At 42.4% G+C, this 18,088-nt stretch overlaps 1 protein-coding gene across 1 annotated transcript in view; it reads left to right on the top strand.

The window, feature by feature from the left end:
• Positions 1-16,537, top strand: part of LOC126398588 (calmodulin-1) — an 18,521-nt gene extending 1,984 nt beyond the window's left edge. The window contains exons 2-6 of the mRNA XM_050058048.1: positions 4,386-4,416; positions 5,264-5,407; positions 14,612-14,718; positions 14,963-15,098; positions 15,857-16,537. Of these exons, the coding sequence (XP_049914005.1) occupies positions 4,386-4,416; positions 5,264-5,407; positions 14,612-14,718; positions 14,963-15,098; positions 15,857-15,885 (447 nt within the window). The 3' untranslated portion in view covers positions 15,886-16,537. The remainder of the gene's footprint in view (positions 1-4,385; positions 4,417-5,263; positions 5,408-14,611; positions 14,719-14,962; positions 15,099-15,856) is intronic.
• Positions 16,538-18,088: the final 1,551 nt, after the last annotated feature.

Below are 18,088 nucleotides of genomic sequence, written 5' to 3'. Positions count from 1 at the left end.
CCCCCCCTCCCCTGCAGACACAGCCCGGCCCCGGGGCCTCGCTGCCTTTTGTCCGGCCTCAAAGAGAGGAGGCGTACAGTGCTCTGTGCAGCTCTGTGCTGCTTTAGAAAACAAGTGTGTGCGCCACACTCGCTCTTTGTGTTTGTGCTCGTGTTGGGATGAATGGACGTGTGTATGTGTGTCACGCCCATCTGTCAGCTGCCCGTGCATCGCTCACGTATAGAGAAGATACTTCAGGAACTCTTCGGCTCATCAGCTGTTTGAAAAGTGCCTACAGCGTTGATAAAAATGAAGATCATCACCGGCGTTCTCTTACGCCATTTTGCATCCCCTATCAAATTAAACGGAGTGTGAACAGTGAGCAATGCAGTATGTTTGTATAAGGGTAATATGACATCAACCAAGAGCACAAGATATTCCTCGCTGGCCCAGTGAACGGCCTCCTGCCTCCCACAGTCCTGTTTGGAGCGCATTGCTGGGGCCGGCTGCCCGGGCAACAGTGGGAGTGGTTGACCCACTCATGCCAGCAAACTGCTGCCAGCAGAGCCCCCCCCCCCACTCCTCACCCATCCCCACCCAAACACTCCTATTCCTCTACAAGCTGTCAGAGCCTGGCAGTGAACGCCCCGGTCCATAGGACGCTGTGGATGGTGAATCATGGGGAGTTTCCTCTGAACAGTATGGCACATGCAGAGACAGAAACATGCAGAGGGGAAAGGTCTGGAGAAGGAGGAGGAGGAGGAGTTGGTATTGGCGGAAATCCAAAGAGGAAAGAAGGAGGAAAAAGGGGAGAAAGGGAAGGGATGGACCGGTGGTGGGCCTGGTGGTGCAGCAGCACCGTGAGGCCCCGACAGCTTGGGCCTAAGCCAGGGGAGGATCCATAGCACTGAGTCACCAAACCCCACACCCAGTCCACTTAGAGAGACAGCAGGGGACAGAAAGAGACAGCGGGAGCGACGCATCATGACAAAGAGGGTGACTAAAGGGAGGATAGGACGCCATCAACAGAGAAAGAGTGAGAAACAGATATCTTAACGATGGCACCAGATACACACGCTGGGTGGCACGTTAGCATCGCTGTTTTTGGGCCGATACCGATTTCCGATTGTGCGCTGCTGATGTTACACGATATCAATCATGCGGCGCGGCCGAAATTTGGCCAGCGTTTTAAGTCAGCATATTTTAGACTGACGGTCACAGGTCACGGCCAATCACGTGAAAACTGGCCCAATTCTGAGCACTGCCGATTAATCGGTGCAAGTCTACTCGTGACATTTCCATTTCTTGCAGATGGAAATGGAGACAGGAAGAGGGCGCAGGGAGGGAGAACATTGAATCATGTCAGCTAATTGTATGAGCGATGTTATCATGAAACCCCTCCGCCGGCGGGATCGATGCGTCCTGTGGCTGCTGCTGCTGCTGCTCAAGTTTTTGTGAAGTTAAAGGTCAGCTCGCAGTGTGTCATCAGTCTAACCAAATCTCCTCCTTATGCAACAAACTTAATTTACAGGCTTGATTTACAAATTAAAACAGCTCCACCTCCAAACATGGACTTTACGAGGCTCCTGTTTCCCCAGGCCTGGGATTTAAGGGTGACTTTGTTATGGGATGTTTGCTTGGCAGCGTCCGCAGCTTGATTGCTCGTCCAAACACGTAAACACACCGATGGGCCGGAGGAATTTGCTTTGAGGCAGAAACGGTTACTCTGAGTAATTCTCAGGAAGCACAGGGATGGAAAGTATTGGTTTTGAGGGAGAATGCCTTTAAAAGGGACGCTGTGTGTTTGCAACATGACTGCTTTTGTTTATCTGTGTGTGTTTTGCCAAACACAATGATGTCAGTGTGGTCTGGTAACAATAATAATTAAAGAAACGCAGGGATGGGAGGGTACCTGTTGGAGGTATTGGCGCCTCAGTCTTCACACTTTACAGCCGAACCAGTAGCTCCTTCACAAAGACGCCTGATCCCTCTATGTAGAGGGCCTGGCAGCGGATGGATGCTCGCCTGCAAACCATTTAAAGCATGTGTGAGTCACTATCAGCCATCACACAGCCGCAGCGAGCCGAGGGAACAGGCTGGGAGGATGTGCGCCAACCCAGCAGCAGGCCTGTTTTCTCCCGTTGGTACGACCATAGAAAACACTGCATGCTGCTGATATGTCCTGAAACAACCCCGCCTAAACATTCTCTCTTGGTCTGGAGACAGCACTTCATCCTTTTTATTACAGCAGTCCCTCATGTGTGGACCGCCATGGTGTAGCAAACTTTTTGAACAGGTTAATTTAATTGCGTGCGGTGTGTTTGTGGTGGCGTTGTAAAAAAATCGATACATATATCAGGGGTGGAAATCACAAGAGGCCCCCATACCAGGGTTTAGCTGAATACTTGAATGAAACAAGTATCCCCTACAGATAATGAACTTATTTTTACGAGTACAAGTAGTATCCCAGTAAATTTAGTCAATATCCGCACCTGTGATGAGGGAATCCTCATTTGGGTAAATGAGTTTATTATCTTACTGTCTTGATCCAAAATGATCCTGAGGCTCCTTTGTAAATAGTTTTCTTGTAAATAATGAATACAGCAACTTCAGATCAACCCATATAAACTTCAGGCTTAAGATAACTTCTGGTTAAGTCCCACCCATTTCCAGTTAAAACTCCGCCCATTCTCAGTGCAGATACAGATACAGATCATTTAGTTGGTTAAACAGATACAGATAATGGTGTACCGCTCATCCCTATCAGATACGATAGTTGATTAGTTTTTTGGTCTATAAAACATCAGGAAATGGTGAACAACTTCTATCAGTGTTTCCCAAAGCCCAAGATGACGTTCTCAAATGTTTTGTTGTGTCCACAACCCAAAGATATTATGTTTATTGACGTAGAGGAGGAAAAAAACTAGAAAATATTCACATTTAACTGGGTTCCCAAGCATTTTAATAGACAAAATTGAAAACTTTTTCATGACTTTTTAAGGATCCATATTAATTTTTCTCTTGCCCCTCTTGCCCTGCATTTTTCAAAGATATCAGATTCAAACTCTTCAAACATAATTTAAGCTAGCGGCCACATGAAGGAAGAGACGCAACACAAGGAGAATAAATTTAGAAATGTATCCATTGAAGATTACTGTAACAGTTTAATTACACAGCACAAAATTCCATGACTTTTCCAAAACCTTCAATGATTTTTGCACATTCCATGACTTTTCCAGGTTTTCCATGACCGTTGGAACCTTGATTTAAGAAGGTGGAATCAGACAATGTTGACTTTTTTTCTTGAAAATTTACTTGAACCGATGAACGGATTATCAGATTAGTTGCCAATTAATTTAATAGTTACAAAAGTAACTGATTAATCGTCGCAGCTCTAATCATGTTGAAGCCTTTATATTTATCTTTTAATGAAAATAAATCAATGTCAGACTTTCCCCATGGTATCGAATATTTAAGGTCTTGTATCAAAGTTAGAAATTCTAGTATTGTGACAACACTGAAAAGTTCTCAACGAGGTAGCTTTGTAGCAGTCTATCAAACAAATACAACCTCTCAAAGTTCAATAATAGTCGTATGCTTAGTACTTCAAAAACATGTATTTTCACTAAAACATTACAATCTTAAACTGAACTGAAAGTAAAACTCACCTATGCTCTGAAAGCCACACTCAAGTATTAAGGTTTTTAATGTGGGAAGGAAGTACTGGTCATACGCCTGGTTAAGTGAGACTTTCCTGCATGAGTTTTGTGAGCGTTTGTATAGGGGTGTTTTGATAGAATTTTGCTGTTGTTAAATGTGGACCCCGATTACTTCAATTCATCAGGAATTTTGGCCTTTATTGGATTCTCTGTGCTCTGTGGTGGCATGCAAGAAAAACAAAGTTCTCTCCACAAATTAAGCAAAACACGCAGCGAGTAATCGATACACAAGCGTTCATTCTGTGGGTGAAGTATTTCTGTAACTGGAGTCAGGATGGACTTTTACAGGGACAAAATCAATTTAGCATGGCGTGATTCTGCTGAGAGCAGAAAACACCCTTTCAAAAAGAAATATAAAGGAAGACTTGAGCTACAAATATTGAAACAATTCCTCAGACAGATTGACGCTGTGGTCCCCAGAGCTTTAATGGGGCTCGCAGTTAATTTGGGGTATTGTTGTGGGTAAATCTTGGCAGTCCTGTGAGCAGATTCCAGCTGAGGCCTCTGGTGACAGCCGAGCGCCGAGGCCAACAGACCCCTGAACACTGTGGCCAGTGTTGGTGGTTGGCGGGTGGGGACGATGAGGAATGTCATGACGCAACAGTTGGGGACTTGGAATTTTGGGTTGTTGAGAAACTTCATTGTTTGTAACCCTCTCCCTCCTCCTCTTTTTTTTTCCAACCGCAGGCTGACCAACTAACAGAGGAGCAGATTGCAGGTAGGAACTCAAAGACCTTTTCTCCTCCTTGTAACTGAGTCCTTTCTTCATGTGTTTACTGGCTGCACACTGTGTTATTCAATAAACCCCCCCGTCACATGATGAAGGTAATATCTCTCATTAGCAGTTCTGGTTGCCTCCACGCCACTTAAAGAGAGAGAGTACGTAATGAAACAGAACGTTGAAGGATTTGGCAGCCGCTCTCCCTCGGTAGATCATTAGCTTTTCGAAATGAACAGGAAATGAGGGGAAGAAGAATTTACAGCGTGTCATGAGTCAGGATTAAAACCCATGAAGCCACAATGAATAGACAGTTTTCAAGGCGAGCTTATGAGTAGTCTCAATCACCAAGGCACCTTGATATTCTCGATAAATAAATGATGTGGCCTTTGTACTAAAACTGGATGCTGCGCAATTTCTCCTCAGTCAAGCCCCCTCTGTGGCTAATTAGCTTGTGCTAAAGCTTCAAGGCTAATGCTCAGCACTGCCTGCACCTCCCTGGACGGGATTTTATGGCCCGTAGTTTAGGAGCGTGCTCGTACAAGCTGCTGCAGACAAGTTCCTACAATAAAATCTGGTTTCTCAGCTCCCAATATTCTGCAGCATTCTCTGTTTTTCTTCCGCAGTGTAAGATAGGATCCCTGTGAGGTTTCAGCACATTTAACAGCATCACTTCTATCCGCTCTCATGTGGGCTAATTTACAGACGAGCATGAACTTATTTAACGCAGCCCCTCCAGTCACAAGGGATGGATTAACCTTCCCGACCTAACATCCTAACATAACCTGTTTCTGCAACTGCACAGCAACAGTAATCTAACCTTTCCGTCTCACCTCCACCCCTGCAGAGTTCAAGGAGGCTTTCTCCTTATTCGACAAGGATGGTGATGGCACCATTACCACCAAAGAGCTCGGCACCGTCATGAGGTCGCTGGGCCAGAACCCCACAGAGGCTGAGCTGCAGGACATGATCAATGAGGTGGACGCTGACGGTCAGTATACATACATGATTTACCCATGATACTAACACCTGTGAGTTACTCATTACTAATATGTCAGTGATAGGGATGCACCGATTGTGAAATTCTCGGCAGATACCAATGTTTGAAATGATAATTTGACCAATACTGATTTTTTTTTTTGTTTATTTTGTTTTTGTTTTTATTCATTCCCCCTTTTGTGCCAGGGAAACAATGAAATCTTGATTATGAAAAAATAAACTGTTTTAAAGTCATTCAGCCCTTTATCACACCATCTTTGAATGAGCACTAATTCAAATTTATGAAACAAAACTTAATATAACCTTCTTACACAAAAAACTGCCTCAAAAGCCGTTTTGCTATGTATAATAAATCATAATTCCCTCTCTAATATCTATTGCTGTGAAAACAATGAATTCACCACCAAACAGCTGTATTTATTTAAAATTTCTTACTAAAAACAAGATAACATTTGGACACATCATGACAATGTTATAATTTACCTTCAACAAATACTCCTTTTTACTGAATGGAGCATGAACATATCATTATGTAGCTCAGTGGAACCTCTTTTAGCTGTTAGTTCCACCACCGGCTGCTAACAGCTAACGTTAACTAGCTCTTCTCCTACCAGTACCAAAATGGAGTTGTTGTTCACAGAGAAGTATTATCAGGAAAACAACAGGGTGTGTTTATTGCCTCCTTTCATCCTGACGGTGTCTCGGGGAAAATCTCTGTTTGTCCCAAGCACGTCTTCTGTTGTCCCTGGGATGTTCGTCCAAGCTCTGCTATTTGGCCAGCGCAAAATTGATGTGACACAAACACAAAAGAAGAACACTGGCCATTGCCATAGTAGAATGTTATCTTATTTGCTGATAGGCTGATGGCAGCCAACAAGGCGAATATCTGCTGATACCAATGTTCGGACGATAAAATCGGTGCATCCCTAGTATGTAATAAATCAGTTTTATGTGAACTAGGGCTGGGTGATATGGCCCAAAATGTTGCACCGATAAAAATGTTCATATCAGTTGATATAGATAATTATTATGATAAATGTCAAATCATTATATCTTTCAAGTTTAAAGGCTGATTTTTGCTCCCGAGTGAAAGTTGAAGAAATTGAACCATTAATTTTGGTGTAAACTGTTGTCAGAACTTGACAAACATTGACCAAACAGTGGGATATTTCTCAAATCTGGGGTAGATTCAGAATCAAAATAATGTCAATAAATAACACAACAAATTGACAACTTTAGACATCTTAATTCTGGTCAACAGCGTGTCAAACTTTTCATAGACGGTTTAAAACTACCCACAGCTACTGTAGCTAACATTGCTTGGCGAATTCAGTCCTGGTGTAGCCCAGCACTGTTATACATGGTCAAAACAATCATACTAAAACTAACTTTAGGAGATTGTGAGCGTTGTAACGACAACAATTTATTGGAAATTCATTATGTTTCTGTCAAGGAAAACTATATTGCTAATAATTGTTTTATTACCCAGCCCTAATTAAAGTTTTATTTATTTTGTATCTGTTTATGTTGTCATTTCATTCTAATGAAATGGCTTTAGCCACAAGTCACGTAAGCTAACGTAACGATAACTAACCATTAGCATTAGATGAGTAAACTCCCCATACAGCTACTTTAGCTAACGCCATATGGTGAATTCAGTTGTGGGGTAGTCCAGGGCTGTTATCCATGGTCATAATAATCACACTAAAAAAAACTTTATGAGCGTGTTGAACTTTGTTGTTACGTTATGTTATAACATTACTGTAGTCTACGCATTATCTTGCTGGCTGGTGTCATCTTCTTCTACTACTACTACTTTGCTTATATTTCTATCCAGGAAAATTATATTGAGGTAATTATTGTTATCTTGGCTAGGTCTTACCAGATGCCATATAGAGCGAGTAAATTCCTCTTAATTGGTCCTAAATGATGAAGTTTGAAGAGCTGTAGAATCAGAAGTATCTTATTCTACAAACACATTGATTTAACAGTTAATATTAGTAGGTTTCACACTATAGACCTCATCTAACACTTATTAAATCTTGAGATTGGTCATAATTTTGGACTGGAGGAGTGGACTACCTCATCATGGGATACTAGCAGGAATTAACATTTATTTTGTGAATAATTTTCAATCCAGCAAAGTAAAATGTGTACATTTTTGACTTAATTTACTTGGATAATGTATTTAAAAGATGGACAATCAGCAGTTAAATTGTTAATTGTGCTCACATTTTACAAAGTCTACTGTGAGCGAGTAGGAAGGATTTTAATATTTAGGTTAATAAGGTGATGCCATTCTGTTCCCACCAGCAGTTTAACTGATCCTTTCCTGTTCACACCCCCGTTTTTAATCAGCGAAATGACTTACAGTAAAATTCCAATTTTGGTGCCACAGTTCTTTGAGAGATTTATCCATTAATTTCAGTCATTTGGGGAAAGAACCGTAATTTCACGTCACCATTTTGTTGCACAACTCCAGTGGTAAAACCTCTGGTACAACTGCATGAGGGATTAAACAGCATCCATTACGGCCCCGTCTCGGAGCACATCAGCGGTGTTGTTGCCCACCTCCCTCCCTTTTTTTTTACCAACTGTCAACCAACTGTCCGAGCCAACTGTCTGGCCAGCTTTATTTTCAGATGACGTGTCTCTCTGTGTCAGCAGTTTAGTCACTGTGTGTTCAGTTCCATCAGAGTTGACAATGTCAGGGATATAGATGCGCAGGAGGTGCTCACAGTGCTGGTGAGTAGAGCGAGCCAAGTGTCAAAAGACTGTCAGTGTTAGCGCCCCACGCTGAGTGCCACAACTCAGACAGATTCTTCTCTTCATCTCAGAGGTGGGCGATACGGCCAAAATCTTCTGACACGCTTTATGTGATTTTATATAACAGTAACAGTTTATGTCAGGATGCAGTATTTTCTCTGTAAATCCAGTTGAGAAAAGGTTTAACGCTGTACTTCATCACATTTTATTATTTTCTTCTTTCATGTGGAACTTCCATACAAACTCAAAACAATAGAAATAAAAACAATAAAAAATCTCTCTAAATGGAAACTTTAATCTACGTGAGAACAATAATTTCAAGTGTTTCAGCTTTCTGTATTTACAGCTTAACTTTCTTCCTCCATGTTTGCCCAAATCAGAGTCCAGTATTTTTGGCTGATCCGTTGTAGCCAGCGGATATCTGAGCCAAGACTTCATCATAGATATTTGCAGATCAATGCAGAAATGTAAAGCTCATATAAAACTAACTCATCAACTGAGGCTCACGAGTTCTGAGTTTGCATTTCGGCATTCTGATTCTCCACACCAACTGTTTACCTGCAGTGATTGGTCGGCACTACTTGGACTACAAACAGCCTACAAACGGAAGGACTTCAGACACCAAAATCTTTCCTTTGCCCACAGATTTTGCGAACATATGCAGATATCTGTTTATAGAAATTACCTTGCAAGGCAGATGGATTAAGTGAGATCACACCAGAAACGAGTATGTTACGATAAAAACATTGGAATAAAAGCAGGACAACAAAATAAGACAATTAAAAGACATTGATAAAATAAACTTTCTCTTTACCCGCAATTATTTTCTCACAAGTGCCTGATTGGTGCAGCATGTGTGCAACTCTCAAACGAGATGAGAAGTAGGGATTAGCACGCACACGTACGTTATCTGTATCTGTTTGACAGGTTTGTATCATATGGTATGACAGAATTATTATTATTAAAAGTCAAAATGACCTGTAAAGGAATAAAAAGAGAAGGGTTATTTTTGGTTGAATAAATGTTTTATTACTGTATTACTAAATGTTTAGCCCTACTGGAAACCATTTTCTTTACGTAAAAAGTCTCCCTTTTGTAGATAACTAAAATAAAGTTGAGATTCTCCGTTCAGTACACGGTACGATAACCATCAATTTTTATATCATGATATATATTAAAACCACTACACCTTTGCAGCCCCACTGTTCAACCAACTAAATGATCTGTATCCATGCATGCACTCGGAAAGGGTGAAGTTTAGTCGGGAAGTTTGTGGGCTTTAACTTCTAAGTGGGTGGGACTTAACAGGAAGTTGTTATTTTAAACCTGAAATTGATGTGGGTTGATCAGAAGTTGCTTCATTCATTATTTCTGACAAAAATATTTACAGAACAGCCTCAGAATTGAGCTTTAGATCATTTTAAATCACAAGAGTAATAGATTGAACACAGCTACTCAAATGAAGATTTGAGTAAAAGTACCTTATCTGTACAGAATACTCAAGTATTCCACTTAGTCCTAATGAGAATAAAGTGAGATGGCACACTCCTTCGCTATTTCCATAGTCAGCTCTGAAAAAATGATGCAATTCTTTTTTTACAACTTGGCCCGATCAGGCAAGTAAGCTGCTAGATTTACTAGTCCGACGTGGCATTTTACTTGCCACAGGCAATCGGGCGATCCTTACTGTTGGGCCCTGCTGGTCTGTAACGTCACATCACACATCATCACATCTCAACCCTAAGTCACCTCATTAACAGAGTTTCACCGAGTCGTTATCCTCCACTGCAGCGTCTTCTAAAGACTCTGTGATCGACAGAGAATTAAAGACACAAAACTAGAGACAGAGGAGTCGGCGAAGTTGGCTAGTAGCTCCCAGACTGACCGTCCTTGGGCAGCAGAGTCGAGGATGTTAGCTGTCAGTGAGCCTGAGCCTTCACCCGAGCGCTGCTCTGTCAGCTTATAGGATTTTGTAAATGGGACTGCATTGATCAGGAGAAATCAATCGCACCGCAGTTTGGCTGCCCCTTTATTGATACGTCCTCCCACCATCCTCAGCGCCCTCCCCCTCAGTTACACCCAGGAGCAAGTACACACACACACACACACACACACACACACACACACACCATCACTAACATCCCCTTGTTCTGCCTCTGCCTCCCTTGGCTGATGCAATCTAGGTCAGACAGCAATGAAGCTAGTAATGGAAAATAAAAGTGGTTACATAAGGCCTCTCTGCGCTCTGCACATCCAGTACCCACATCGGCAGCCATGGGATGTCAGCCGGCCCATTGAAAATCAGCTTTATTTACCAAACAAGGAGGCTGTGGCAAAGAATTACAATGAATGGAGGGGAGGATGGAACGGAAAGCTGCTGGCGATTGGATTGTAAAAGCCGAGACGCAGTTTATGAACAGTGTGTGTTACAGTATCGGATGGAAACGCTGCTGTTTATCTCACAACCAGCTAACCACACCTGAGTGAGACGACGCAGGGGCTTCCATGTTCCCGACCAGGCTGAGCTGAAATATGTAAAAGATATTAAATATTAGCTTTAGTCACAGCGCATCACTCGTCATCATTACACAACCCGACATCTCTGTCTCATCTCTGGGATGGAAGTTGGCTTTATGATGCAGGAAAAAAGCGATGACCACACACACACAGCGAGATGCCTCAGCCTTCTATAGTTTGCGTCAGCACCTCTTATGTGTAATCGCACCATCTCCCACTCGGTTCACTCCTTATATTCTCTCCTCTTCACAGCTCCCTCATCTCCATCTCCCTCTCTGCCACCCACTCTCTCCCTCCCTCTCGTTTTTCTCTCTCTTTTCCTCCCACCATTTTCTCTCTCATCCCGCCTGCCTTCCTCCCGATCTTCATCCCTCCTTCCCTCCCTCCACCGCAGCAGCTGGCTGGAGGTGCAGTTGAGCAGATATCACTTGAGGGCTGCCTCGCTTCTTCACTCATTGTCCCCCCTCAGATGATGGTTTTCCAGTCCGTCCCTCCTCCAGGACTGGGACAGCCCCCCCCTCCATCAGCCTTCCTCCCAACCCCCAGTGGCAGCATGTGTTCCCTCGGTGCTGCTGGCTGTCTCTGTGTGTTAGATAACAGGTCCTTAGATTGTTACCCCAGGCTATGAGATCACCATCTGCCCCATCACATTACTGCTGCATCCCTTTTCTTTCCACACACATACACATACATCTATTCTCTTATTCTCTCTGTATCCCGCTCTCTGAGGCGTGCTCTGTCATTGGTTAATCTGCGTACAATCCCTCCACCCCATCCGTCCCACCCCAGGGCTAATCCTCCCGGGTGCTGTGCCCTCGGTGTCCCTGACCTTCTCCTCAATCCCCTGACATTTTTTTGTGTCAGTTTTTAATTATAATACACCGCCACGCCGTCTCCCATCATCTCCAGGTCTGCATGAAAGCACCGCTCACCGCCATTAGAGTCACCGCCAGCCCTCCCGTCCTCCCTGCTGTGGTTGCGGTCGGTGAGCTGCTGAGTTCCTCATAGATCCTTCCTCTGTCAGGAGGGTCTGATCCCCTGGTAATCCTGTCTTGACAACAGTAACATGGATATTGATCCTACCGCACGCATACATGCGGCACCAGCACAGCAGCAAGCAAAACTTTATTTATACAGCACATTCAATTCCAGGTGGAGGCACAGTTTGCTGCACAAAGTGCGAGGCTCAAAATAAAGCCAGAAACTGACCATAAAAGTCAGATTTAACAAAACTAGGAACAAAACCTCATGAAATAATAAAAATTAAGAATAAACCAATAAAAGATACTAAGACATGTGACTCAGAACTGATGAAAAATGTTAAAATTGAATAATAAAATAATAGATAAACCAATAAACTAGTGAAATTTAAAGTACACCTGAGTTAAACCAATAAAAGAAATAAAGTGTTATGTTCATAGGATGAATGTTTCCATCAGACATGTAGCTGCAGACACAATCTGTTTGTACCGCACACAACACGCCCCTGTAAACCACGCCCACCACGAGTACAAGACAAACACCTCAAGGTGATAGCTACCCACCTCTCTTTTAACGTAATACCCCATAGCTAGCTAATTGCTAACCTAGCATTAGCATAGGTAATGAGCTGTAGCTTTGCCCGAACCTTAACCACATCTCTTTCAACATAATACCTCATAGCTAACAAATTGCTAACTCAGCATTAGCATAAGTAACAAAACGTAGCTTTGCCCGAACCTTAACTACCTCTCTTATAATGTAATACCTCAGAGCTAGCTAATTGCTAAGTTAGCATAAGTAGTCGATATAGCCTTCCCATGACCCTTGCCCTAAACTTAATCGTCGCTCTTATAACATAAAACTCCATAGCTAGCTAATTGCTAAGTTAGCATCAGCATAAGTAACAAGATGTAGCTTTACCCTAACCCTAACCACCTGTCTTAGAATGTAAAACTTAATAGCTAGCTAAATGCCAAGTTAGCATAAGTTATCAGATGTAGCCTTCCCATTACCCTAGCCTTTACCACCTTTTTTAAAAACATACTACTTCATAGCTAGCTAATTGCTAACTTAGCAGTTTTTTTGGGACTTCCTCTTCCAGGCCAAGGAGCGAAGGGGGCTGAATGTGGACTGACGTGTAGGTTATGGCGGTTGAGTCATGTAGCTAGAGGGCGAGGAATGTACTTGTCTGCTCGTAAATCCTAGTTTATTCGACGTCTTTTTAAAATGTTGCCAAAAACCCCATTTGCACAAACTAACCAGCATGCACGACAAGAGTGAAAAAATGTGCTTTTATCAACTCCAGGATTTCAACTTCAACTTTTAACTTTCAAACATCAAAGGGTAACTAATTTATGCTGGAGGGAGGGAAGGCCACCTCCCTTATCTGATAAGTAAAGAACAGTCCCTTAAGGACAGATAATAGTGGACCTATAGTATGTAGTATCTGGACTGAAGCTCCCCACCCTTTTTTCGGCCTCCTCTCCTCCCCTCCAGCTGCTGTTTCTGACACCAGTAGAGACAAGTCTTTGATTTACCGAGGCTCCTTGAAGGCCTCGCTGCACAGTATACTATATGTCTACATTATGGATGACTGGCTCGGGTCCCCCAGCAATCCTGCTGCGCTGTGTATAACATATGCAGCATCTTCCCGGGGCTTCCCTGAGGAAGAAAGGGAAACACACACAGAGTCACTTACACCCATACATCCCAACCCCACCTCCTCCTCTCAGCCTGCGGTAGCGGTGTTTAACACAGGAAGGAAGGTGCACATTAAAGCAGGACGTGTGCAGGTCCTTAAAAAGTCTTAAATTTGGTAAATATCAGGCCTTTAAAGTCAGTAAATAGTCTTACATTTGAATATGTGAGGTTGTAATTGCCACAACTGTTTTACCTAATGTCATTCATCCATCTTTTAATTTGTTTTTCTCAAAATGATCCAAGCTTTTCTGCGATCAAATCCACATGTCTAATGTTATGAATCTTCAAACCTACAATTGAATCTATTACTGTGGTTTTACTTTATACTTGCCTGTACAAGAGGCCTGTGGTGTGGGGACTGCTGGTCCTGCTGCCTCTCAGCCCGGGATTTTTGTTGTCTTGTTGTCTTGTTTTATTTGTAATAAATCCCACGGATTTGAGTGTTTTAAAGGCGTTTATATGGTTATTTTGGGTCACTGTTGGGGTTTTGTTTGCCCCATAGAGTGCCTAAGGGTGGGGTGTGATTCAACCAATGTTTTATATTTAGATGAGCTGTGAACTTAAATGATCCCAAATGTTTCCAACAATGTTCATCTTTGTTTCATCAAAGACACCTTGCATGTCATTTTTTTCCACCGTTGCCTGTCATTGGCATCATGTCCTCTTGGTGCATGCATCAGGGTTGTGGTTGTCCTTGACTTTTTAAAAGTTTTAAGCCACATTTTTACTATACACTTTTTAGATCTTTGTTATTTTTACTATTTGTTTCCTGAAGTTATCAGAGAAACAAGCTGAGCAAACATAAGCCGCAGCTCGGCTCCAGCACCTGCTGTACCAAACAGCATCCGAAAAACACTGAATTTTAACATGAAAGTGATGAATTCAGTGTTTATTGTGGTTTAAATCACCTGGTCTGTTTGTTTTGGAGAAGAAGAGACCTCTGTGGATAATTGGGCTCCCGGTTAAAGCCTCCTGAACGATGAACACTCGTTCAGGAGTCTCTGCTACGAGGAACGCCTCTGTAGTAAAGTTATGGCCCATAGGATGAAGTAAACCAGGACGACCGGACTAAATGAATATTAAGTGGTCCAGTCGTCGGCTCTGAATATTTCCAGTCAGTTGCTTTTCATCAGCTAAATGCCGGGTCACATTATCTCGACTTATCTGAGTTTGCTTTTAAGTAATTGCAATATTTGCTGATTAAATGTTCCTCATTGATCACCGCTTCCAGGTAATGGAACCATCGACTTCCCTGAGTTTCTGACCATGATGGCCAGAAAAATGAAGGACACAGACAGCGAGGAGGAGATCCGTGAGGCTTTCCGGGTATTTGACAAGGTAAATAAAGCTTTTATTAACCAGTTTTATTTTTACCTTCCGTTTATGTCGTCATCTGAGAGTCTTTTTAAACGATGACTCACAGGTGAGAAAGTTTAGCCAGGCCAGGCTAGTGGGAGTTTCTGACTTCCTGCCTGCTTCACACCTGTCATCATGTCTTCTTATTTATCAATTCCCCCATCACTGGTTAGCCTGTGGGACTTTCCCTGTTTCACACGTTTGATCCCATGCCACATGTTTCCAGGACGGCAATGGCTACATCAGCGCCGCAGAGCTCCGTCACGTCATGACGAACCTGGGAGAGAAGCTAACGGACGAGGAGGTGGACGAGATGATCAGAGAAGCAGACATCGATGGAGACGGACAGGTCAACTACGAAGGTAAAAGACAGAGGGTTGTGAAGGGAGCGCATGCTAAAATGTCACGGTGCACAAATAGCTTTAGTTTCTAGGCCATGGTGTAAGCTTTTATTAAACGTGGGGGGGAGCAGAGCACTTCATTTTCCAAGCTGTGTATTTCTCTGAGGGCGACTGCAAGACAAGCCAGCCACACATAATATTAGTTATTAGATAGGGGCTATACATGGAGCCTGCTGAAATAGAGATGGGAGAAAGCCATCGTTCTGAATTATCATCAGGGCGCCAGGAGCCTTTTCACTCTTCCTTTCTTGCTGCCTCTCTGTTCCCTCCCCCCTATCGTCGCTCCCTTGGCACATTACACGAGAGACTGCGCTCATTTTCTAGAAGGCTGTTGATATATTATGAACAGTCCATAAGTCTTTGGCTGAAAAGTGCCCTACTTTTACACTCGCATTGTACCACGCACAGAATATGTGCTCGGCAGACAGTGACAGCCTCCTCTTATTTATTTATGTTTTTATGTGCATCTCCACAACTGTAAGCACAACGCCAGAGCTTTTTAATCAAATGGGTTTAATGAGATGAACGTGGAAGCCGTTTGGAAAGGGGACACTAATTAGGATGTGTGTTCTGAACCTGCTCAAGTTGATTAAAAAATTAATAAAGCATTTAACAATTTAGCAGGTGACTGCTCTCGCTGGCAACAGGCTGAGCCGGAGCCTTAAACCTCATGTCCTCATTGTCTTTTGTCCTCTCTCTCTCTTTGTCTTTCTCTGCAGAGTTTGTACAGATGATGACTGCAAAGTGAAGCTTGCCCGCCCCGTCCTGTCCCCTCTTAGAAGAAAAAAAAAGGAAAAAAAAAAAAAATCAAAATGTTTTACTTACCTCTTGGAAAAAAAAAATGTTCATTTATTCATACTGTTTCTGTATAGAAAATAATTGAATGTTGAAATAAAATATCCTTCTGTCCACACAGGAAAAATATAAAAATATACAAAAAATATCTGCATGAAAATGATGGTTAGTGATCCTGTCCCCTCCCCCCGGAGATCAGTTTAGCATCAGTACTTAACAAGTAACAATAATAACAACAAACCCTGTAACTACTACCTTCAGACTAAAGCAGAAGCATTTGGCGAACTCCTTCCAGTTCCATTTGCTCGTGGTAAATGTCTGGGCTGGCCATCTCTTCTTTCTCTCTCTGTTTTCTGTTCTTCATGCATGCAGCTTGAGACCGGAGCACTAACCCCCCCGCCCTCCCCTCATCCCTCCTCCGGGCTACCAGAGCGTGCTGATTCCACTATAAGCTGTCCTCTTGTTGGTTTGGTACAGTTTTTTTGTATTTGGAGAGGAACCCTGTACTGTGAAGATGAGAGAGTAACCAGGTTCTAACTCAAGCGTCAAAGTGGAACGGGACTTAATTGTATGCTAGATAAAAAGAGATAAAAAAAAAAAAACAATGTACAAAAAATACATTTTCAAATGTTTGGCATGTTCTTTTGTTTTTGTTATGTTATTTGGACGGCCATCTTAGTAGTTGTGCGTCCTGCCCTTTTTAAAGGAGGGGGGACATAAAGAGTCTTACGGTGAGCTTTCTATTATTTCTTTTCTTTTTCTTTTGTTTTCGCTGAGATGGAGTGTCTGTCCTCTTTTCTTGCAAGAGAGAATCACTGGCCTTCACTTTTTCTTTTTCTTCTTCTGTTTCTCGACTCAGACGAGAGCATAGTGAGGGGTGTACTGTGTTCGCAGCGCACGCTGTTAGGAGTGTCAGCGCACCAGTCTTCGCAACTGTTCATCTGAGTTCAGTTTACATTCATTCCAAGTTGTACATGCTAGTCTTTTTTTTTTTTTTTTTTTTTTTTTTTTCAAATAAAAGACCATGAACTTTATCGTGTCTCATGTCATTTTTTTAAGGTTTGATTGTGAAAATCATCTGTAAGGAGTCCCACAAGGGTCTGGGCGAGGTTTGTTTAATTTCCTGGTATTAGATGATGCATCGTCCTGCAGTACTTTAAGGTTCCAATTAAACATCGTCATATCATCGTAGCTACTCTTGCGTAAAGTTACACGTCGACTGTGGACGTAACGTACAGCCGAATGTCACTCAGCGTTTTGTTAATGTCTTTTTAATGATATAGTTAGCCATACAAAGTAAGCTAACGATAGTGCTTGTGACAGTGCCTTGCTAGATTTAGTCCCATTTCTGATCCTCTTAGCAACTTCAGTTCGAAAAAGCAACCAGTGACAAATTTAGCAACTTCTTCAGACCATCCAGAAAAAAGAGAAATGTATTGTAATTAATAACTACGCACTCTGCCCAGAGTAATCGCAGTCCACGGCTCTTGTGCCATTGATGCGCACACTGATCACAGGAATAGGAGCTCAGTTGTAGATAGTTTGGCATGATGTCCCTCTCTCTGAATTGGACGGGCAACAAAGTGGTGCACTAGTATCAGTGTCTTGAGCTGAGAAGTTTTATGTTGAATCCAGTTAACCAAAATTTTAATGCTTCCATTAACCTTGATGCAATTTAGTACACACTGATGTCACCAATATGTAAATAAGCATAGGGCAACATTTGGTGACCTACAGCAAACTTTTGAGTTAGTGCTAGCTACTTATGTCGGAAAAGAATTAGCAACACTGGCTTGTGGAAACAAGCTGGATAACGTTAACTTCACTATAAACGTTACAGCATTTGGCTGCATGGCTGAAGTAAAAAAAAACAGCAGCGGTTGATGGCAAACTTTTCGTTACGGAATATATGAAATATGAAAACTTCAGAAATCAAATGATAACTTCATCCTTTGTGAGAGTGCAAACAGGAAGCATCAGTAGAAAAAAAAATACAACGTAATATAAGTAAATGTACAAAAACAAAGCAATATAATAAAGAACAATATAATAACATATACGTCTACGTAAAGGTTGCAGGTAATAAAAGGGTCCCGACTCCTTTTGCACCTGAATGAAGCCTTTGGAAAACTGCTGCATCTGTAACCTACAGCAGC

This window comes from Epinephelus moara, chromosome 12 (assembly GCF_006386435.1).
Source record: "Epinephelus moara isolate mb chromosome 12, YSFRI_EMoa_1.0, whole genome shotgun sequence".
In the NCBI taxonomy this organism is placed as follows: Eukaryota; Metazoa; Chordata; class Actinopteri; order Perciformes; family Serranidae; genus Epinephelus; species Epinephelus moara.
The sequence above is the reverse complement of the archived record's forward strand: the minus strand, read 5'-3'. Positions and strand labels throughout refer to the sequence as shown.